The 24,254-nt window shown below is 39.5% G+C and overlaps 2 protein-coding genes and 1 long non-coding RNA gene across 3 annotated transcripts; 1 reads left to right on the forward strand and 2 right to left on the reverse strand.

Moving 5' to 3' along the window:
• Positions 1-2,224: 2,224 nt before the first annotated feature.
• LOC147223023 (uncharacterized) lies at positions 2,225-7,049 on the reverse strand. Its single transcript, XR_015107692.1, has 6 exons — positions 6,895-7,049; positions 6,516-6,679; positions 6,002-6,050; positions 4,602-4,696; positions 4,467-4,535; positions 2,225-2,991 (listed from the first exon to the last, which is right to left on the reverse strand). It is a non-coding gene; the product is annotated as an uncharacterized LOC147223023 (long non-coding RNA).
• A 280-nt stretch (positions 7,050-7,329) lies between these two features.
• On the reverse strand, positions 7,330-12,930 carry hadhaa (hydroxyacyl-CoA dehydrogenase trifunctional multienzyme complex subunit alpha a). Its single transcript, XM_086167616.1, is given in 6 exon segments — positions 7,330-7,636; positions 7,799-7,891; positions 7,894-7,939; positions 8,771-8,892; positions 9,082-9,152; positions 12,888-12,930. Coding segments are annotated over 6 exon segments (507 nt in total). The 3' UTR covers positions 7,330-7,504.
• On the forward strand, positions 11,701-19,509 carry hadhb (hydroxyacyl-CoA dehydrogenase trifunctional multienzyme complex subunit beta). The gene is made up of 16 exons (XM_086166952.1): positions 11,701-11,788; positions 12,923-12,995; positions 13,154-13,195; positions 13,353-13,449; positions 13,624-13,668; positions 14,076-14,175; positions 14,682-14,769; positions 15,491-15,678; positions 16,114-16,294; positions 16,695-16,816; positions 16,951-17,030; positions 17,129-17,176; positions 17,419-17,506; positions 17,821-17,895; positions 17,988-18,152; positions 19,073-19,509. Exons 2-16 carry the CDS (start codon positions 12,929-12,931, stop codon positions 19,106-19,108), a joined length of 1,422 nt encoding a protein of 473 aa, XP_086023078.1. The 5' UTR covers positions 11,701-11,788; positions 12,923-12,928; the 3' UTR covers positions 19,109-19,509.
• Positions 19,510-24,254: the final 4,745 nt, after the last annotated feature.

Consider the following 24,254-nt stretch of genomic DNA (forward strand, 5'->3'; position numbering starts at 1 on the left):
AATCCCCCACCCGGCCCCCTCCCACAGCCACGTCCACGTCCATGGATAAGCAGTACAGAGAATTAATGATTCAATGCCATTTGCTCCATTAAACTTTGTTACACAGAAGCCATAAATATAATAATCCAAGCACAGTTAAAATAATCCAACACAGACCTGTTGAACTGAAAACTCGAAAAAATCTCAATCCTCTATAAATTCAAAGGTGACTTCTTTATATCATTAATGAGTCTTATTGAACCAAAATATATTGGACAATTAAAACAATGCATCATTCAATGTCAACAGAGGATGTTTAGAAATATCTTTTGCTGTCTCATCTCTTTCAGCGCAGTTCAAAAATGCATTGGTTAATAATTACCTCAAGTTTGTTAAAAGAAATAAATATCAGTTTTGACAGTTATTTTGATATAAACTACCGATACGGTTTGTTTCAGTCAAAATGTGAACTTTATTTTTAGTTTTCTCTCCATTTCGCTTCAAAGTGGTTGGTGAGAATTTCATTAAACTCAATCATTGTCATAGCAGTGACTAGTTCATTCCAGTACATGTGCTATTTCCCTCACAAAGTTCTCCTCAAGGTGTTAAAACAGAAACATCTAATAGGATACAGGTAAAGCAAGCACTGCAGCAAACCTTGCTTCACCTAATACCACTCAGGATGATTTTCCCAATTTTTTCCAATTAACGTGCTGCATGCTTTTGAACCTCGAGTTCGGCCTCCTGTCTTTTCGTCATTGTAACTGTTTCTAGTCCATACAACATCGCTGGTCTCAACACTGTCTTGTGCACCTTTCCTTTCATTCTGGCCAATAGTCTTCTATCACATAGTGCCCCTGACACTTTTCTCCACCCATCCCAACCTGCTTGAACCTGTCTCTACACTTCTCTTCCACACTCTCCGTTGCTCTGGACTGTTGACCCCAAGTACCTGAAATCACCCAGCTTCTGGATCTCCACTCCCTGCAGCCTCACCGTGTTCCTCTCATTCACACACATATACTCTGTCTTGTTGCAACTAACTTTCATACCTCTCCTTTCTAGAGCATACCTCCACCTCTCTAGATTTTCCTCAACCTGTTCTCTGCTCTCACTACAGATCACAATGTCATCTGCAAACATCATGGTCCATGAAGATTCCTGTCTAACGTCATCCGTCAGCCTGTCCATCACCATTGCGAACAAGAAGGGGCTCAGAGTTGATCCCTCATGAAGTCCCACCTCCACCTTCAACTTCTCTGTTACCCCTACAGCAGACTGTACCACTGTCTCACAGCTAGCATACATGTCTTGCACCAATCTAACATACTTCTCTGCCTCTCAGCATACATGTCTTTATAATGTAATATATATATCATATAATACTAAGTATTATATAAAAGTTGTAAGAACAAAAACTAAGGACATCCATGTATCCATTAGTGTAGTTTATAGCGAGAGACGTAATTAATTTATTGAGGGAAACAGAATAATAAAAAGCCATCAAGGGCCAAGACCATGACAAATAGGGACAAAAGGCTGAACAAAATACAAGAGCACAAAAACACATACAAGATCACAAAAGCTAATTCATGGCAAGCACATGGGGGCTCTTTCATGGTAATAAATGGCTAACAGCTACAAAAAGAAAAGTAACCAGCAGTTCTACACTATGTTTCATTCTGCTTTTTATGATACTTAAAGTAGAAGATGATCATATTCAGACTGCACTCCAAAATGGCAGCAACACTATACTGCATTCTCAGGAGAAAAGCCCATTATTGACACTTTCAATAACACCTCACTAGCCAATAACAGGTTAAAATGGATGAGGTATGAGGAAAAGCTCAGGCATACAACTTTTAATGTAGCAGTGTGGTGGTGGTTTATGAACTAATGAACATATATTGCAAACCAAACAAAATAAAATAGATTATCAAAGGCAAAGAATCACAACATGATCACAAAAGCTTTATGCGACCTGAGTTTTTTTTTGCCCACAATAATTTATGAGTTAAATTTTCTGCTTTTAAATAAGACCCATCTGAGAATCTCATGACATCTCTGACAAGTTCATACCACAGTAAAAAGATATAAATGTGAATTATGCGCACCCCTGATAGCTAAAGCTAAACATACAGTATTAAAAAAAGCAGACAGAATGTTTTCAAGGCCCCATTGCTTAGCATCAAATAATATAAGTGCTTAGTGGATAAACTTTGAAAAATTGGTTTTAACTTGTGAATAAAACTGACAAAATTCACCAGACATAGTAACGCCTTGTTGGTATTGCACTAACCTCTAAATAATTATTCTAAGAGTGTGGGTTTCAAATGAACACTGTTTTTTATTTATTCTTTCATTTATGTAAAACAGCACTATACATCCATGCAATGTAAGTCATGTAAATAAATCGGAAAAAAGCAAGGTTTCATGAAAAATAAGATGAAGGAGTTTAACATCTTTCAGATGCAAATACAAAAACAAAGGTTGCTCCTTTTCAAATTCAAGGGATATTGAGGGGCTAAAAGTTGCGGTGACAAAATGAACATTAGGTGCGGACACAGCAAATCTTTGCTCATGTTATTTGATGCTGTTGCAAAGATCTTGTGTGTTTACCATTTTGCTGAAAAAATCCAGGTTATTTTATTGATGCATTTGTTGATTTTAGAGCTTCTTATATCAGGTGACAGAGAAATGCTGGCTCATTTGTGGAATTTCTTGCCCAGGTCTTTGGTGTGGTAACAGCTGGCATGATGTAAACTGGTTTCCATAAACCTCCCCGAAACACCTCATGATGCTCACAAGCTGCTCTTCCCCCGAAAGGACTCGACAAACCTGAATGGACCCGATGAGCACGAGACCAGACGGTAGGACCAAGAGTTACACGAGAGTTCAAGTATGTATGTGCCAATGTATGTAAAAATGAAACAGATCACCCAGGCAGGGAGGTAAGCCCAGTCCAAACATCGCTCCAATGTCTCCCTCTACTGGGGTTTTCACAATTCCCTCCTGAAGACACAGAACCACCTTGTTGACAAATCTGACATTCAGTGCATGAAACCATTCCTTTTATTGGAATGCTGAATATTTCCTATGCTCATTTAACAATACCGTTTGTAGGAGAAAAGTGAAAAAGAAGGTATTTGCATAATCATGCTGATGCATAGGTATCAAACCAATGTCCAAGACATAATGGGGAATATTGTTTTTTTTTTTTTTATCAAGGGTAAAAAACAGAAACACATTCACTGAAGTCTAATGAAAAAAATATCTTCTTTTTCTTCTTCTTCTTTTTGCTTTTCCCTTCAGGGGTCGCCAAAGCGAATCAACCTTCTCCATCTAACCCTATTCTCCGTGTCTTCCTCTCTCATACCAACTACCTTCATATCTTCTCTCACTACGTCCATAAATCTTCTCTTTGCTCTTCCTCGAGACCTCCTGTCTGGCAGCTCCAATTCCAGCATCCGCCTACCAATATATTCTCTATCCCTCCTCTGTACATGAACGAACAATCTCAGTCTGGCGTTTCTGATCTTCTCTCCAAAACATCTAACATGTGCTGTTCATCTGATAAGACTCATTCCTGATCCTATCCATCCTGGTCACTCCCAAAGAGAACCTCAACATCTTCGTCTCCGCAACCTCTAGCTCTGCCTCCTGTCTTTTGGTCATTGTAACAGTTTCTAGTCCATACAGGATCGCTGGTCTCACCACTGTCTTGTACACCTTTCCTTTCATTCTGGCTGAAAGTCTTCTATCACATAGTACCCCTGACCACTTTTCTCCACCCATTCCAACCTGCTTGATCCCGTCTCTTCACCTCTTTTCCACACTCTCCAATGCTCTGGACTATTGACCCCAAGTACCTGAGATCCTCCAGCTTCTTGATCTCCACTCCCTGTAGCCTCACTGTTCCACCCGAGTTCCTCTCATTCTCACACATATAATCTGTATTGCTGCGACTAACTTTCATTTCTCCCTTTCCAGAGCATACCTCCACCTCTCTAGACTTTCCTCAACCTGAACTCTGCTCTCACTACAGATCACAATGTCATCTGCAAACATCATGGTCCATGCAAACACCACTGCACAACTGCAAGGGACTCAGATCTGATCCCTGATGGAGTCCCACCTCCACCTTGAACTTCTCTGTTACAGCACACCGCACCACTGTCTCACAGCTAGCATACATGTCCTGCACCAGTCTAACATATTTCTCTGCCACTCCAGATTTCCTCATACAATACCAGAGCTCCTCTCTTTGCACCCTGTCTTATGTTTTTTCTAGGTCTACAAAAACACAATGCAGCTCCCTCTGGCCTTCTCTATACTTCTCTTTTAGCATTCTCAAAGAAAATACCACATCTGTATTCTCTTTCTAGGCATGAAGCCATACTGCTGTTCACAAATACTGACTACTGCTCACAGTCTAGGTTCCACTACTATTTCCCATAACTTCATTGTATGGCTCATCAACTTTATACCTCTATAGTTGCCGCAATTCTGCATATCTCCGTCGCCATTCTTCAGGCATCTTCTCACTCTCTAAGATCCTGTTGAATAATAGAGTCAGAAACTCTCCAGAATTGTCCAGTGGCTTTGGGCCAACACCTTCTTACCAGAGGGGAATATGATGGTCACTTGAAACAAATTAGTTGAAAATTCTGCATTCACAGTAAGTCTTGCACTATGGAAAGGTGGTTGGTTTTTGCTTCTAAAAAAGGAAGAAAGATGACAATGTGAATTCTCTTTCTTTATGTTTTTATGCAACATGCAAGGATTAAGCCTTGAGGATTTTTCATGCTGCTTAAAAGAAAATTTAAGATTAGATTAAAGATAATAAAAAAAAACATCATTACTGTCTCACCCAGAATGAGAAACAAGAAGGATGATACGTTTTTACAAAGCCTGACTGAAGTGAACAGCTGTGATTTGTGAGGAAGATTACAATATTTTTTGAAACCACAGTCTGGCTGCAAACTGATCAATACCAGAGTTTATCCATACTCTTTGAATGTCTTAACTGTATAATGTATGCAAAGTTGCTCAGTATGGGGAACTTCAATTTAAAGCTAATTTGTTGGGAGGCCTACCACTACATGGTACTAAACATGACATTACAATGTAATAGACATTGTTTAACATATTCCATGAATAGACGTTATCATCTTGATAAGGTTGATTTTTTTTATTCTCTGCACACTCACTGATAAGACCCCTCATTAACTGCTGTCGGACATCATCTTCACACTGACGATTCTCATTTAACATCCACAAAAACATCATGAATATATTATCGCTCATAAAATCATAAAATCGCTCATAAAATTGTGAATTCAATTGACCCAACATATACACTGTTAAAGACTCCAACGACCCAAATTCATTTCCTTAGCAAATAAAGATGATAAAATGAAAGCATCCTGTACTGAAATTTTGAAGTTTTTCGAAGTGGGGATGCTCTGAAATGATAAATATAAATGATAAACAATCAGATGAATTATTTGTCACATTTTGTTTTATACAGATAATAAATAAGTCCATTCTCTTCCAAACAGTTGCACGGAGTCAGTACCAAAAAAGGTTTGTTTTTCCCGTGTTCTTGTGTTACCTGAAGTTCTCTTACAGCTTCTGCCAACATGGGGACCAGTAGTGCAAAAATCCTCACACACACAATTTCAGGGAAAAAAAAAAAAATTAAGATTGAGCCGGTCACCACCGATAAGTATCTGGAAATTGATTTGGTGGCACGTGCATGGATAAAGTATCCTTACAAAATTACATCAGAGAATCCACGTTTTAAGAAGACTCAGGGTATTTGGGTTAGTCAGACTATCATGAAGATTTTTTACAGAGCAAGTATAGAATCTATACAGAAATATGGGATTGCTGATAGCTAAATCGAAATAAAGCAGCTCTATAGATTAATAAATAATAATGGGAAAGGTCACAGGTTATCCACATCTCCGAAGACCCCTCAGGTAACATTTATATGACAGACAATGAAAGAGGCTCTTACCAGACAGTATAAATTTTAAAAGATCTGGTCGAAGATGCAAGGTACCACTCTGCAAATATAACAGATACAAAAACTCACTCATTCATCAGTCAATGAAGTTTATCAAGTAGAATAACCAATAGGATGATGTATGGATGGATCAGGATGGCAAGGTGTATTGCACTAATTAAATCGTAAATCGTAACTGTATGTGCTATTTAAAGGTGATGTTGATGTGTGATTGTTAGTATTCCTGTATGCAGCTATCTCTTGCCCCTCGACAAATTTCTCCTTAGGTGGACAAATGAAGAGAAACATTGTTAAACACCTGCACGCTCTGCATAGGACTTCTGCACCTCTATCTACTTGTTCCTTAAGTTAGACTTCTAATGATTGACTTATTTCTTTCATTATTCATTCCTCTTCATTGATTACTTCTTTCATATAGTCTTTGGGAGAAACAAAAGAGCTTGATTTACATGTCCTGGAAATATGTAAAAAATTGAGGGTGTTCATCGTAAGGAGGACTACTCACTGCCTTCAGCTTCAGGAGGACCTTGTGCTTAACGCGGATGTCCTCAATTACAGTCTCTATCACCATGGCGATGGATCGGAAACTCCAGCTGGGCAGAGATGTTAGAAAGGGTGGTCTTGTGCTCAAACGACGTCAACATCCTCTTCATCACCTTTGTGTTGAGACTGAGGAGCAACCAACGGAGGGGAGATGGTCATGTTCCAGCTGGAGCTTATTTTGAGCAGTGGCGTAAACACACATATGTTAAATGATAATGATGGCCTAGTGTATTATAGCTCTGCGCAGTCATAATCATTCAAAAACGTGGATCATGATTAAAGTTGATATTTCTACAGTTTCATGTTACACACAAGCTCTTTACAAAATACATCTTACTGACATATTTATTTCCGGCAACATGTTTGACCTCAGATTCCCCTAATCTTCATGAGACTTTTCTCTTTGGTGAGCGAAATTGTTGGCGATTCCTTTGGCCATACCAACAGCCACGTTCTCTAAGTATTCAATTGTCTTCTCCTCCGCAGGTTTCACACCAGGACCTGGAGCGAGAGAAAAACATTAGTGGATGGCCAAATATTAGCCGTCCAGGCAAGAACCTACATCGGTTCACTGGAAAAGTCAAGGCCATTATGAGTTTCTTAAATGAATTGAAGCCTCTCCTCACAGGAGATGACTTCAGGCACACAAGGCAATAAATACAGGCAGGAAAAGTGCCAATTGTAAACACACCCAGGGGGTCCACAAGCTGATGTACCAGATCCATCTTCTTAGCTTTCTCGGTCCTGATGTTCCTGCCTGTCAGCATCATGTCAAATGCTCCGGGGAGACCAACTTACGCACACACACACACAGACACACACACACACACACACAGAAAGAACATAGCTGATTGTTAATGTGCCACTAAGTGAGACACTTGACCTTAATATACCCTGGTGAAAACTGTTTGTGTGTGTGTGTGTGCGTGTGGGGTCATTAGAAATGACTTGTTAATATGAATCTTTATACCATTTTGCGTAGTCTTGGACTGCTCCAGGCAGCAGTCCCAGCACGACCTCCGGCGTGCCCAAGATTGTTATATGGCTTTTGGTAACGACATGATACTGGCAGGCAATTGCAAACTAGGCAGAAATCAGAACGTTGGGACTTAAAATGCCAAATGTCAACATGCATGTGTAGTTTTTTTTTTATTTATTATGAAATATTTGGACTCTCTGTCCCTCCCTCTCTCTCTCTCTCTCTCTCACACACACACACACACACACACACACACACAACCAAACCTCAAGGCCTCCACCCAGACAGGAACCATTGAGAGCAGCAACAATGGGGATTGGAGACTTCTCAATGCCCTCAAACATTTTCTGACCTTCCAAAAAGGGAGATGGGTTACCTCCTCACTGCTCTTACAGGCCTGGATCATTCTGAGAATTGAGACACAAGAGTGTTTAATGTCACAGAAAGTCAATAACACCTTGGGAGGAGGGCGCATACTGCATAATCAACCATTTCTAGTTTTGCCAGCCGGAAACTTGTATGCCATTTTATTCATCTCCACTAGAAGGCGTTGCATCTCCATCGACCGTAGGCATCTTTTCTGTTTTGGCCTTTTTTTTCTCCCTTGGGGCGATACTCCTGTCTCAGATACACCAGTGATGAGCTACCATTGAGTTTCCTGCAGGATAATCTTAGGTTCTGTGTCAGACAGACAAACCAACCTGTCTTTGTGACAACAGAGGTTGACGTTTAAATTGCAAACCTACAGCAATTCTAACATTCAGTCCTGCACACTGTTATAAACGCAGAATAACTGAAATCGAGTTAAACATTCTATCTAACATTTTTGCGAACAGATATTGTCTTGTTTGTAAAATTTCACAAAACACATATTTACAAATAAAATACATTCTTCTCTCTTCATTTACAAATGATGTGTACATTGTCTGGAAATATGAATGAACAAATGAATGCATATATTATATTGCAGCAACTTGATGAGGGTAACATTTTTTCCTGTAAATGTACAGATGAACATTCTTTTGAGTGGAACACAAGATTCAAAGGTTTAATAAAAATAAAGAATGCACTAACCAAAATGACAATATAAATTTTGAATTACAATTTATATGGGACATTAAACTTTAGAAAATAATCTATTTGACAGAAACCTTTTTTTTATCGGATTTTCTTTATTTTTAGGTTTTCGTCAGCGACACACAGGCTCCTCATGTTCAGCAAAGTCCTAATATACCTACTTGATAGCCGCACCAGCTATGAAGCAAGCAGGCTTGCTGGAAATGAGGGCTGCACTATTGGACCAGACCTCACCCATCACCTCGGTCAGGTCAGATTGCATTTGCACTGACTGCGTGTTCACCTGCATGTAAACAAACACGGGTAAGCTGATAAATAATGTCATATCTAGCAGTGATAAAACTGACACAAGCAGTCACATTTGTCACAAACACAATCTGACTGGAATGGGCTTGGTTCTGACTTCAGGAACACACACACACACACACACACACACACACACACACACACACACACACACTGTCCCACCCACCTTGGATGTTGGATCATTGAGTCTAATAACTGCCACATCATCCTTGAGCTTCTAGCTGACGTGTATTCGCACTTGATGACATGGAACAGGAAAATTGATGAGATATACTGTGGGGGTATTGACTCATTCAGGTGTCTACTCGTCCCAAGAAGACAGAAGGAGAAATAAACAAAATAAATTCTAGCATTTTCGCTACTAAAGTCATTTACAAATTGAAGCTTGACAAACAGCCCAAGCTCTGATATGAGTGGAGCTAAAAATCAAACTGCAAAAACAGATTCTCAATTACTAATTTGTAGTGGACAGCTCTTAAACACAGGACTACGATTCCACAAAAAGGAATTAGATTCAATATTAATAAGCATGGCAATAAAAGCAAAGCTGTGTAAAATCACATATCAAATACCCACACACATTTTCAATATCCAAAAATGACAAAGATTAATTAAAGTCAGACTATGTCCCTTGGTTCTTCCTGAAGGCAATGCACATTGGTGGGTTACAGGCACTGTTGAGTGGTTACCAAAATATATCAACAATGCTTTCACATAGTCCTTGACAAAGGTGAGTGTGGTGTTGATAACAGTGTAATTCCCTCAATATGTCTGTGCCTGGTGAAATATTAATAATATATTTTTAGAGAGTGTTAGAGGTCATTCATTCATTCATTCATTCATTCATTCATTTTTATCTGACTGCGACCCCAAGTACAGACTGGCGGTATTATCTATATCACCTATCTGCACTGCGGTCACAACCCCATTTACGTTTAAGGCTCTTCAATAAATCCAGTGCATTTTTTAAAAGCGGATGGAAACCCAAGAACCCAGAAAACACCACACAGACACAGTGAGAACATGCAAACTCCACACAATTGTTAGAAATTAGTACGTCATATATTTTACTTGCACCTGGAAACTAGTGAGAGCAGAAGTCAGTATTTGTGAACAGCAGTATGGCTCCATGCCGAGAAAAAGTACTACAGATGCAGTATTTGCTTTGAGAATGCTAATAGAGAAGTACAGAAAAGGCAAGGGGGAGCTGCATTGTGTTTTTGTAGACCTAGAAAAAGAATATGACAGGGTGCCAAGAGAGGAGCTCTGGTATTCTATGAGGAAATCTGGAGTGGCAGAGAAGTATGTAAGACTGGTGCAAGACATGTATGCTAGCTGTGAGACGGTGGCGCGGTGTGCTGAAGAGGAACTGAAAAGCTCAAGGTGGAGATGGGACTCCATCAGGGATCAGCTCTGAGCCCCTTCTTGCTTGCAATGGTGATGGACAGGCTGACAGATGAGGTTAGACAGGAATCTCCAGGGACCATGATGTTTGCAGATGACATTGTGATCTGTAGTGAGAGCAGAGAACAGGTTGAGGAAAGTCTAGAGAAGTTGAGGTATGCGCTGGAAAGGAGAGGAATGAAAGTCGCAGCAAGACAGAGTATATGTGTGTGAATGAGAGGAACTCGGGTGGAACGGTGAGGCTACAGGGAGTGGAGATCAAGACGTTGGAGGATTTCAGGTACTTGGGGTCAATAGTCCAGAGCATTGGAGAGTGTAGAAAAGAGGTGAAGAGATGGGATCAAGCAGGTTGGAATGGGTGGAGAAAAGTGTCAGGTGTACTATGCGATAGAAGACTTTCAGCCAGATTGAAAGGAAAGGTGTACAAGACAGTGGTGAGACCAGCGATCCTGTATGGACTAGAAACTGTTACAATGACCAAAAGACAGGAGTCAGAGCCAGAGGTCACAGAGCTAAAGATGTTGAGGTTCTCTTCGTGTGCCACCAGGACGGATAGGATTAGGAACGAGTCTATTAGAGGAACAGCACATGTTAGATGGTTTGGAGAGAAGGTCAGAGAAGAAAAAGAAGAAAAAGAACATATATTACTTGCAACTGAGGAAGAAACTGAAAAGCACTAGCGTCCATGACCTAAGAATCAGAAAGACAGAACCATGAACTATGACCTGGATCGCCCTCACATGAAATAAAAGGCACCTGTGACCCCTGATCTACCGGTGTCAATGAACTCTGGAAGTGATAGAACTGAAAAGAAAGGGTTTTATTCTATTGTAATATAGTGCAGAGGAATTGATCATGAACTTTACATATATATACATCACAGGATAGAGATGCGTCACAATCTAGGTCAAAGTTCACCTCTAGATTTGTCAAGGAAAATGATGCACAGAGTTTCACGATTTCTCACTGTTGATACTGAAGCTGCCATGGGTCAAACAGACAACAGATTGTCGTTTCTCTGAAACAAATGCGATAATAATAGGTATTAGCGACTCGCAAACCTGGAAAATAACGCCGATACTTAGGGAAGCTGCCATTTACGCTGAAATTCCAACCACGTATAAAAACATTGTACTGAAGAGGGCGCAACAGTAGTCAATAGAGTCAAACGGAAGACGGACCTCAACACACAAGACATACTATTACTGTATATTAAATAGATACGTTTCTTCTGAAATCTGTTATTTGACAAAAAAAAACAAAAAACGATTTGGAGTTCAAGCATCAGAGAAATGAAACAATTGTGAGATTTTATTTGTTTTCTTGCTCACATTTTTAATCAGGCATTTTTTTGGGTAGCTGTTATATCGCGGGGTCCTCTGACTCTTTTGCGGGTTTTGTAGTCTTTTAGCGCTGTGTCTGGCAAAGTATTTGACAGGGAAACAGCGTCGCTGATAAAATAAGTACAGGTGAGCGTTATTTTTGTCTACAACATTAACCATTCTGGGGAAGGTGACAGGCATGATACTAACACTACAAATATGTGTGTATCGCGTCCGGATAGTGGGGGTGTTAAACCTTTACTGCTACTAGCAAAGAGCTAAGTTATCCTCCAGCTTCATCGTAACTTCGTTTTTAAGTTGAATTCACTTGATAGCTTGAACACCACATAAAGTCAACAAATGACAAGATTCACTGTCGTTTAGTTCAGGACTAGTTTGAGAAACGTTGTTGTTGATATCTCACTCTTTCATTCTCATGATGGTAGATCTGGGTGAAGGGTCAAAGCTAACGCACGGTGGCTGATCCGAGTCAATGTCAATATCATGTCTCACTAACCTACATAGCTAAATGCGATATGATGTAATATTGAACGTTCATCAAATGCTTTATTATTAACGTATTGGCTAATGGGTGATGAAATGAGAATCGAAGACGAATTATGTCAAAATCCTTAATATACTGTGCTCATTTCATTTTAGAATAACATGACGATACAATTTACCAATTATGTTGTCATCTGTAGGCAGACACTCATATTTTGGGCGACTTGTAGATGGATCATTGGTTTTAAGGTCTGTTATAATGTTCAAATGAGATATTGATCTTGAGATGCTAAATATAAACTTTATATAGAAACAGATAATTTTTCTTTGTATATATTAATGGTCATTTCCTCAGTACAGCTTTTACAATTGATTGACTTTTTATCATTTTCCAGCCTAGGCTTTTCATAGAATAGGAAATGGAAATCCTCTTATGATCCCAGACTGGGAAACTAGGATCATATAATCTGCAATATGTTAACTTCTTCTTCTTCTTCTTCTTTCGGCTTTTCCCTTCCGGGATCGCCACAGCGAGTCAACTTTGTTAACGTTTACAAAAATATTAGCTCAGTAAAAGGCCAAAACACATCAAGACAATGTTAGCTGAGATAGTGACTCTGATGTAAATAGTCTGTTACTTTATTATAATTTAATAATAATTGTGAATTATAACATTATAAATCTAATGGTTTTGTGGTCTCTTGATTTGTAAAGTTGAACAAATATATGTTCCAAAAGTCACATTGGGTCATATTGTTCTTATACAAATCTTTGTAGAAGATCATGGCTACCATGCTGTTGAGCTCGATGCGTTGCTGCCCAGTCACCCCTGCCCGGGCTGTGCAGTTTGGTGAGTCATTAGATTGTTAACCACAAAGCTCTACAAGATGAAGATGAAGTGCAAGATGAAGATTTATTTTTTACCAAAGCTCTACCATGCAACTGTGAAATAATGACATACATGTGTCAGTACCCTTCAGTTGTGTTCTCTTCTTTTCCATATTTCAGCTGCACGCAGCCTCAGCACAACAACTCAACTGAAGGCTCAGGGTAATTATTATTTTTTTATTTTCAGCGAAATATTATCATATACAGCTGACATTGCAGTGTGCTGTCATTGAATTCTCAACCAAGCTCCCAAACATCAACATTAACACATAACTTGCTTTTTTGTTTACATGCTATTTTTTTTCGCATTTCCTCCCAGCTCAGACTAAGAGCAAGAAGACCCTGGGCCGGACTGGTGTGAAAAATATCGTTCTGGTGGAGGGAGTTCGAACCCCATTCCTAATGTCCGGCACCACGTATGTATATAGTCTTTTGTAAATTATAGCAGAAACCTTATAACTTTATTCTTTCAAAGTATGTTTCAATGAAGTCAGAAAAAGAGGGTTTCCTCTGACTTTTTAATTGTCAAGGACCTCTTCTTGTCCAACACGTTTTAGTAAGACTGATAATCTTTGCTTTTGCATTTCCAGCTATGCTGATCTCATGCCACATGACCTGGCCCGAGCAGCTCTCCAGTAAGTTTTGCTTTATATTGTGTTAATCAACCATAAAATCAATGTAAAGGGCAATCGTTTTCCTTGTAAATACTCCAAATAAAGGTAAAGTTTGTCTGCCAGATACCAGGCTGATCTCCTTTATCAACATTGTTTTGCCAACTCACTCAGATACATCACTTTGACTTTCCTCTGAAATCTCCAGTGAAATGACATCACTGTTTTAATGGCTGTTTTAAAGTTCCCATTGTAAAAAAAAAAATACAGTACAATATAATTACAGTATTTATAACCCTTGTATTAAACTGAAAATAGTCTAATTAAATTAAAAAGATTCCATGATATGCCATCAAAATAGGGAGACATTCTCTATGTTGTGCTGTCATTTAAGACTAATGTATATATTTAATTATTATTATTTCTTTAAGGGGTCTGCTTCACAAGACAGGTTTACCCAAAGATGCTGTGGATTACATTATCTATGGCACAGTCATTCAGGAGGTCAAGACAAGCAATGTAGCGAGAGAGGTATGGACACACATTTGGTCTGATACCTGCAGATATTTTGTTTTTGAAACATCTTGGGTCATAAATACGTATGTCAAAGCTGGAATGATTTAACTCCTCGATAAAAGCCTGACAATCAGGACTATTTTCACCATCAGTGAACATAACTGAATATTTGCAGTTGAATCGCACCTTCACTTTCTTCTTCTGACCTTTAACCCTAACATATGCAATTTACGGTCGCACATATGCTTGCCTGATTCTTACATTTTATTTTTTTTTTATTTGAGGAATCTGAAACAGAAGAATAATTTCATCATGTTGCTTTTAAATGCCTTAAAAATGTCCAGAAATCATTTTTATCAGTTGAGTAATCACGTCACTGGTTGTCAAATTGATAATGCGGTGAAACACTTCATCTTCTTGAAGATAAATCACAGGAACTAGAACACTTCTCTGTGCACAAGTGCAACTTCTGTCATTGCTTTTTCTCCCTTCATTATTCCCATTTTTTTTCTTCTCTCCAGGCAGCCTTGGGTGCCGGCTTCTCTGACAAGATCCCAGCTCACACCGTCACCATGGCCTGCATCTCGTCCAACCAGGCCATGACCTCCGGTATGTCACAGAAGATACTTTCCATTGAGCTACAATGTCGGAAATCTAATCATCGTCATCTGTCCCTAATTGACATACATATTTGAGTTGTCAAGGCAGTCCTACACCGAATCTTCACCTTTGCATTAACTGTTAATAAACAGATTTATTAATTAATAATGCAGAGGCCGGAGAAAAAAGTTTGTGTTTGAGCTATAATGTGGGTTCAGAAGGCACGGGCAGTAGAATGGATTTTTTTTTTCAAAAAATTATTATTGATAAATGTTTTTTTTTTGTATGTTTTTGTTTTTTTTCTGTAATTGTTCCAAAACATTTAAAAGGTGGGGAGCAAGAAGCTATTATTAAAATGAGAACAGTATAATTTAATTACAGTATTCATAACCCTTGTATTAAAGTGAAAATATTCTCATTAAATAAAAAGAAAATCCTTGATATGCATGTTCTAGCATGTTCTACAATAAGTACTGGGAAGGCAACAATGACCTGAGTCCTCAAGAAATTGTGCACACATTTTTATTAAGTTTCCCCAAAATCTGCAATCAAAGAAGTATTTGAAATGAATTGTTATAAAATTATCAACATTAGAATAGCTGGACATTAATGGGAATAATTGATCAAATTAGGAACAAATTTTACATAAGATTTTTGGTAATTAATTAATTTTACAATAATTTCTCTCATACTAATACCCACCACGCTCATCTCTCCTTCTACTGTCCAGCTGTTGGTCTGATTGCTGCAGGCCAGTGTGATGCTGTCGTGGCAGGAGGGGTGGAGTTCATGTCCGACGTTCCCATTCGCCACAGCCGCAAGATGAGGAAGACCATGCTCTCCCTGAACAAAGCAAAGACCCTCGGCCAGAGACTCAGTCTGATTGGAAGCATACGAATGGCTCACCTTTCCCCAGAGGTGTAATTCAACTTTTAAGTCTATGAGGATTCACTGTTGTGAGATCTGGCATAGAATGTTGGACTCTATTATTATTACAGATTCAGTATAATTACAGTTGTAGATGTGTTATTAATCGATGAATATTTAATAGAATCAAAATTTTTGTAACATGGGATGGAAAAATAAGCAGTAAGAGAATAACGTACAAACCTGTTTGAATAAATTTGTAGTCCGTTAAATTGAAAAATCACAAAAACTATACAGCGCTTTACAAGCCTTTTACAAACAATAAAACTTAGACTGAAAGTATGAATTTTGCCAGAGACAAACTTATTTTATTTGTCATGTGGCTTTCCCTGCTTATCCACATATTATGATATATCTTGAAATATAGGTTTTACATATCGTGGTACTACAAGAATTACTTAAACATGCCTGCGTACGTGTGTGTAGCTTCCCGCAGTTGCTGAGTTCTCTACAGCAGAAACAATGGGCCACAGTGCCGACCGTCTTGCTGCTGCCTTCGGGGTCTCCAGAGTGGAGCAAGATGAGTTTGCGCTGCGATCGCACAGCCTTGCCAAAAAAGCCCAGGATGCAGGTCTCCTGCAGGACGTCATCGCCTTTAAAGTGCCAGGTAGGAATTATTTGAACAATTATTGAACTAACTCTATATTATGCTGCAATCATGGAAGAAAATATCCATCAAAATGCATTTCTCCGATACACCAGTGAATGAACAGTCAATTTATAAGAGTAAAATCTATTTACAGCGTGTTAGCAGTGAAGTAACAAGAACTGGCTGCAGGACATAATCCATCTCTGTCATTTTAGGTTTTAGGTTCATGTTTACAGACTAACAGGTCCAAATGGTTGATTACAATGCATTTGAAATGTGTTCAATTACCAAATAGTACACCCTTTTTAGAGCAAATCATCAATCACTATCAATACAATACAAGACAAGACTCGAAACAACCATTCAGACTTCAGTTTTTTTATTTTTACATAATGACTGTTCGTTTTTGTCTTTCAAGGTCGTGACATTGTCTCCAAGGATAACGGCATCCGTCCCTCCTCCATGCAGCAGATGGGAAAACTAAAACCTGCCTTCATCAAACCTCACGGCACTGTCACTGCCGCCAATTCCTCCTTCCTGGTAAACAGTCACACTGAGAGTGGAGCGTGGACCCTCAGTGCAAGCTGCGTGGTTTATTCTGGCCTCCATTTCCAAATTGATCTGTTGCTTCTTTTCAACAAATGATTAGCTCTCTTTCCCATTGGTGTTTTCAGACTGATGGAGCCTCGGCGGTGCTTATCATGTCTGAAGAGAAAGCTTTGGCTATGGGTTACAAGCCCAAAGCCTACCTGAGGTAATCCCACTCCCCCTTCTACAGAGTGGCCTGATATTCCTAATATTCTGAGATTTCACTCCATGCTCTGATTAATATTGATATTTTTTTCCTGGCAGAGACTTTGTCTATGTGTCTCAGGACCCCAAAGATCAACTGCTTTTGGGGTAGGTTTTTGTTTTAAGGTGTTATTTTCATATTACCGTCTATATGGCGTCTGCAAAAAAAGGGCAAAAAAACTACCCAACAGTTCTCTCTGGAGATATAACAACGGTCATTATTTAGATCAGAATGGGAAACACGAGAATTAAAAAATTGTGTTCACCTGGTATCCTTGAAGGAGAAACAAAATCCATTACTGCTGTTTATTTCAGGTGAATTAATTTCAGTTTCTCTCTGCCTCTTTCAGGCCAACCTATAGTATGCCCAAAGTCCTGGAGCGGGCAGGCCTGACCATGAGCGACATCGACGTCTTTGAGTTCCATGAGGCATTTGCCGTAAGTTTTCACAACATATTTTGGGAGTTGGAGTATGTATTATTCAATTAATATCCTGTCAGTCCTCACGTTTTAGGAATACATTTTAAATAATTGCACCAGTGGTATTGATTCCATTCTGGTGTCTGCCTTAATCCAGTTGTGTCTTGTGTTTTTTATTGACAAAAATGTTTAAGGTGTCAGATCTACCCATCATCCTCACATCCACTGGCCACCTGTTTTTTTATTTATTTATTTCTCTTTTTAAATCAATCTTTTTCCGGTATGGATGGCCACTCCACAGATATATTTGTGTTGTATTTGTGTTTTTCCAGGGCCAGATAATGGCAAATCTGAAGGCCATGGACTCTGATTGGTTTGCCCAGATGTACATGGGCAAGAAGTCCAAGGTACGCAGCTGTTAGCTATTTACGCTTCCTCCGATGTCTGAATGTTGCACAGACAAGAAGAAATACCTGTCTCTGATCATGTGTGTAAACAGGTGGGAGCCCCACCCATGGATAAGTTGAACCTTTGGGGCGGCTCTCTTTCTCTTGGTCATCCATTCGGCGCCACAGGTTGCAGGCTGGTGACCACAGTTGCACACAGACTGCAGAAGGAGGGAGGACAGTACGGCCTGGTGGCAGCATGTGCTGCTGGAGGACAGGTGACCGCTCATTATTATGTCACATGACTTTTCTCCTTAGCATAGCATGGACTCAACCCAGTACACCACAAGAGTTCTGTTTGTTTTTGTTTTTTTTACATGTGCATATTTTTCTACATATTTTAGCCTGTAGAGCAAGGTCCCTTTTTTCATGTGACTCTTGGTCCACTTTCAGACACGCACTGCAAATCTAGTATTATTCAGGCCCGACCCCGATGGGTTGCAAGAAAATGTCAGATTGACATTCATTCACTCCTCCTCAGTTAAGGAGACTTTTTCCGTCATAAAATGGCAGAACTTGTGAACTTTGGGCACAGTTGCAGTTTAAATAAATAAATAAACAGTCAAATAAAAAAATAAGTAAATAAATAAACATTTGGGGTCAAGTCTAGTCTCTTGCCTGCTCACAATACTGTTTTTTTAAGTACAATAAAGTTATTTTAATTCTAGTCTAAAAATAGGCAAAACATTGTTTCATGATCTTATTTAAGTACTTCTTAGAGCTGAAAATCCAATGCATTTTAAGTTTTTACAGCATCTGGCTGATAAAAAAAAAAAAACATGATAGAGTGATTAATTTGATTTTTTTTTTTTTTTTTTTCAATGAACCATCTCAATTAACCTGTGCAGTCAGGGGACATTGCAAATATGACAACTGCTGCTTAACAATTTATACAATAACAAAGCATATACTTTACTTTGAGTTATATAAGTTATTTATCCAGATGTTTAGCGCACTGTTGAACTGAGTTTCAGCAGTATGGACTTGTGCTGAAAATGTAAGACATATCTGTTGTGGCCAGCATTTGAGTGAGTTTGGATTTTTGTGATCACAAATTTATTTTGCAAAAGATTTGTCGCTGTTAAGTTTTCAATCGCCTGTTTTCAATCAGCTCATCCTGTTATGCTATGTCTTGCAGGGTCACGCCATGGTGATTGAAGCCTACCCCCAGTAAAGCGTACAAACTTGCCTTTATCACATGATCTTCAGCTTCACCATGATGGCCACATACACACACACGCACGCACGCACACAATACCCAACGTCCAGAGAACAGTGTGTACATAGTAGCACCACATTGCCTTGATCGAAGATGAGCCTGATGCAACACAAGAGTGTGCGTGAGGAGTCTTGTGCAAATTCGACATCACTGTTAATTTATGGCTGAAGAATCTGGAGGAATGTCGCCTTTGATTTTGGTGGACTTTGAGGTGCAGGGTTTGCAGTCTGATGTAACATAGTGAACTGAATCAAAGAGGCTAGATTCGTCTTAATGTTTACAAAGGCTGTAATTGTTTTCTTTTTTCTTATAAACCATTGAAATTAAAAAGTGTAAATATAATCACACAGACAGAATGAGTGGTGTCTTGCAGTAATTCAGCTTACTTGGATTCTTCAGCAGTTAACTGTAATCCCGACATTCTGTAAGTTTGCTATTTTTAGACCTCATATATGGGGAAAAGTTGATAATTAGTAGTCCATAATGTATTGACTTTGTCATACCTCAAATTAATGTGCTTGCTCGGGTGAATTGTCAGATTTCTGTGGTACAAAGTTTTTACAAAGTTAAGCAGTTCTTGGTTTTACTGAGTTGTCTATGACTGGATAACTGCAGATTTATATGTAGTTTAACTGTTCACCCTAATGGCATCAACATGTTAAATAACCTCACACACACTCAAACAATCTCATATATTAAACACTCCATAACAGTGATGGAGAGCAATTGCAGAACCCTGTGGTCTCTGTTTTAGATCACATGAGCATCTCAGGAAGTATCAGTCCATTCTTTGTGTTTAAACTCTGTGTGGCTATCAAGTTGTCCACACAAAGCTTCAAAAATGGTATCAGCTGTCATCCCATATGAAGGACTTCCAGTTTTCATTACACCACTTACTCCAGCTGTAATATAACGAACGAGAAGGAGAGAAGCACAATAATGCTCCCACATCTTAATTAGACCAACTCAAATTCTTGCTGCCTTTATTACTCAGTATCTGGTGAAGCAGTTGAAGCCTACTACATTTCCCGAGGGAAAACCATGTGAGATGATCTGATGTCTCAACTAGCCCACAGGCCCCATTTGGACATCACAATAGCCAATGCCGTAGACTTAACTAGATTAAACAAAAATACCGCTTTAGAATTGCACCAGCTACATTTAACACAATTAAAGGGGCAAAGACCACGCCCATGTTTACCCTGGTGAGACTATATTAAAATCAAAGCATTAGCCTGATTGGTGGATTCCAGATCCAGTTTCAATGAGTAGATTTTGTTTGCCTTTTGTGGTTGTTGTTGTTGTTTTAATGTTGTTATAGTATTTGTGTCTGAGATGATCGACTGCGCCGGTGGGAGGCCTTGATGTGCGGACAACTACTTCAAGCTATGATGCTGCCAGGCCATGTTTTATTCAGCAGGCCGCCAAACTATTGATAGTGTGATATGAAAAAAAGATCAATGTATAGAGAGCTTTTGTGTTGCAGATGACAAACGCAGATTTTTTTTTTGGGGGGGGGCACTGTGGTGGTTATGATCTTATATTTCAAAATTTCCTTTTTTGTAATGTTTTGCATCCTCCCCGTTAAGAGACGTGTCACCTTTGGTTCCACCACAATTAATTGATGGTGAATATTGGTGTCTGGATCTGACGAGTTGACTGATGTTAATGAGGCGGAAAATACAGGCATCCCGGTGATTTTTCTCAAACATCATGAATATGGAAAATTGGCTACATGAATGGCAGGTGACTTAAAAGTTTAGCTTGCAATATCATTATACTCTCGCGATAGTTGAGAGCTCGCACTGTAAAAGCCTTGACTTACTTCCGCACCTGCAGAGGCGTTTGTTTTCTTCATCGGCGCGCACCGACATCAACCTGCACGCCTCCCTCTCTCCGTCTCCCCGCCGCAAACGCTCTTCCGCACGGGTGGGGAGAGTTGGGAAGGAGGGGGTGTCGGGGGGGGGGAGTACCTGCTCCGCACACGCCCACGCCTGTGCACGCCACGCTTGTTAAACACATCTTCAGTCAGCCGCCGCCCCGTTTAAAATGTATTTAAAGATTTAATTCTTCCAGTTTAAGAAATCCTTGACTCCGAGCGAGCGGGAGTTGATTAATGCAGGCGAGGCTGTCACCGGCTGCTAGCGGGGTGGGGTAGCGGGGGGGGAGAGGGGGAGGGACGGGGGGTGTAAAACCAATGTTTTACCGCCGAGGCAAAACGGAGCTCAAATGTAAATAGCGGGGAAAAGCGGCAGGAAAGGGTTTTGTGTGTGTGTGTGTGTGTGTGTGTGTGTGTGTGTGTGTGTGTGTGTGTGTTTTTAAAGCTTCAAAACCGCCTCAACCCTGCGAGACACCGGAGACACGCAGACACACCGACACACGCCGACATAGCGGGCCGCCTCCCCGCCTCAGCGGGGGCTTTGATCAGACGGAACCTTTTATGGGGAATGACTGGCGAATGCACCCGCTGCTGTCACTACAAATCTACCTCACCGCGGAGGGGGAGGGAAGTTCGCGCCGGGCGGGGGGGCGCAGGAGGCGGGTGGGGAGGAAGCGCCGTGCCGCCGGGTCTTTTTCATCTCGTCCTAGCCGGCGCACACGGGCGGCACCTGCTGAAGTGCACGTGTGTGCGTTTAAGTTTGGAGAGTTTTTTTTTTTTTTTCCAGGAGCAGAAAATCATTGTCGTCGTCATAGAAACCGTCCAGGTATGTGCAACCTCTTGACCTTGACCCCTAAAGGTCAAGGCGACCCCATTCCAAACGTTCCCCAGTTAGAGCAGACAGTTAACGTGTAAGTAAAGGTCCTGGAGGTCCCTCTTAAAATAATCACATAAGTCATGTTTTTTACAAAAATATATATTTTTTGCTTAAATCATCTCATGGTGCTGACCACCTCTGGCAAAATTGCCTACATCCTCAGTTAAACAGATAATGCCATTCTACCCCTCTAGTAGAAATCGCCTATGTCAAGAGTGTGTCAAATGGTTCAGTTTTTTTGTTTCCTGAAAAAAGTGCTTAGGCGATTATTTTAAGAGGGTGACGATATGTGAATGGCAAAAGTTTTATGACCAAAAAATGAAAAAAAGCAAAACAAATAAAGAAAATACGAAAACAGTTTATTCGTATACCTTACTTTGTTTTTTTTGTGGAGCTTGTACAAGCAGAGTCCAGGCCTAGGTTTCTTCACAAGTCACAATAGACACATTGTAAATCTAACAGATATTGACTAATTAACTATTTGTTACACCTTTCCTAAGTGTTAATTATAATGGCAAAGTTTTGAATCCAACAGTGTGAAAAATGATAAATAATGTTGATAATAAGGAATACATAGTTTAACTTGAAGAAAAGGGGAGGTTGGTTATGAAAACATTATTCAATTCATACGAGTGTGTGGTGTGTAGAGAAATAGAGAGCCCTAAGAACTAAGGACTCAGATCCTCATAGATTTTCTAATCAGAGTAAATTCGACATTTTAATGATTACAATGATCTCAACTTAAGTACCTGAATTTTTTGGGGTGTTTTTGACTTATACAGCCATTATGACAGAAATGACATCCATCAAAGTCACAAAGTTAGACAATAACTGACATGAATATATGAAAAAATCTTGATCTCCTCAGAAGAAAAATAAAACAACAGCAGTTGTTTTAACATACACAGGAAAATGATTGAATTATCTTATTAACTTATTTTCAACTTATTAAACATGAACAATTGACCACAACATAAAATTGTCTGAAACGGTCACGTCTTATTATACAGTGTGTCTTCCATGCAAGTTCATCGTTGTTTATTTATAATGGCTTTCCCTACAATGAAACTTTAAAATATGTCACATAAACTATAGTGATGACTTACTGCCTTAGTTCAAAAGTTTTAGTTGAATACTTGGACCTTTTCTGCAAGATGGATCATGGTTAATAAACTGTTTCTAAACTGGGTTTCCCAGTCTCACTCAAAAGAAGATACAGGGTAAAGCAACAGTAGCTATTAGCAACTGTAATAAAGCCGCTCCCAAAGTTTAATCAGTTCAATTGAGTGAAGCCAAAAGAACTCAGAAAGCTGGTTAAACTGAAACTGAGCTCCTTGTATTCCTCTTGTCTTCAGGCTTGATGGTCACATGCACATACGTGCTTACACACACGCCTCAACCTTCATGCGTCAGATGGTGACTTGAGCCATTTCAAGCATATTGTGGTAAACTGGGGTTTAGAGACGCAGCAATCGGCATCAAGGAAAAATTGCTCTTTAGAAGATGGCTATAATTTAACAGACAATGAACAGTGGAAACCCATGGGGTGTCTCTCTCAGTGCTAACAGTCAGCCTGAGGGTGCACTCCCCCCGTTATGGTAACTAACAGTGCAGGTTAGTGTCACACACCAAACACAACATTGTACAGCCATTCAACCATGGAGTTCTTTAACACAGAACTGAGAGAAGCTCCCAACAGTCATCATCATCATTTGCAAAGTGTTTTGATTCATCGTAAGTTGTAAAATCCTGCATTAATCATGATAAAATTATGCAAGACTATATAATAGAATAATGTGGGCACTCAATGACCACACGTGAACTTAACCATGCCATTAGAATGTTGATCATAAGTTCCTTCATAGTGTCTTTTTTTGCATGAATCTGGTCAGACACTAATCTAAACTTCATCAGTTGCTCGAGATTGGTGAGTCAAGCCGTTTGTAGTTTAGTTTTAGATTTTATTTATTTTTCATCTTCCCATGTAAGGAAATCTAGATCCAAATCTATTAATAATGTGCGCATGAAATACAACAGTGTGCCAATAATGGATGAAAAAAGAAAAGGGAAAAACAAATAAAGAACATCGGTAATTTTAACACCACAGGACTTTCATGTACATCCTCATACACACACACTACCACTTCTCTACTAGTCTACAACTCCTAATTTACTGCTAATGGATGCATGCTACATTACCCAACAAAGCAACATAATGTGACATTTGACATTTCCTGTTCTTGTTGAGATGCGTGATAAACAGGGGAAAGTGTTTATTCAGCCTGCTTGCTGGATACTGGATCCTCAACAGATAGCAACCACCACAAAACTGGATATATAAATAC

The sequence above is a fragment of the Fistularia commersonii genome, chromosome 20, assembly GCF_037954325.1.
Source record: "Fistularia commersonii isolate RoL2024-O1a breed Wild chromosome 20, RoL_Fcom_v1.0, whole genome shotgun sequence".
Lineage (NCBI taxonomy): Eukaryota > Metazoa > Chordata > Actinopteri > Syngnathiformes > Fistulariidae > Fistularia > Fistularia commersonii.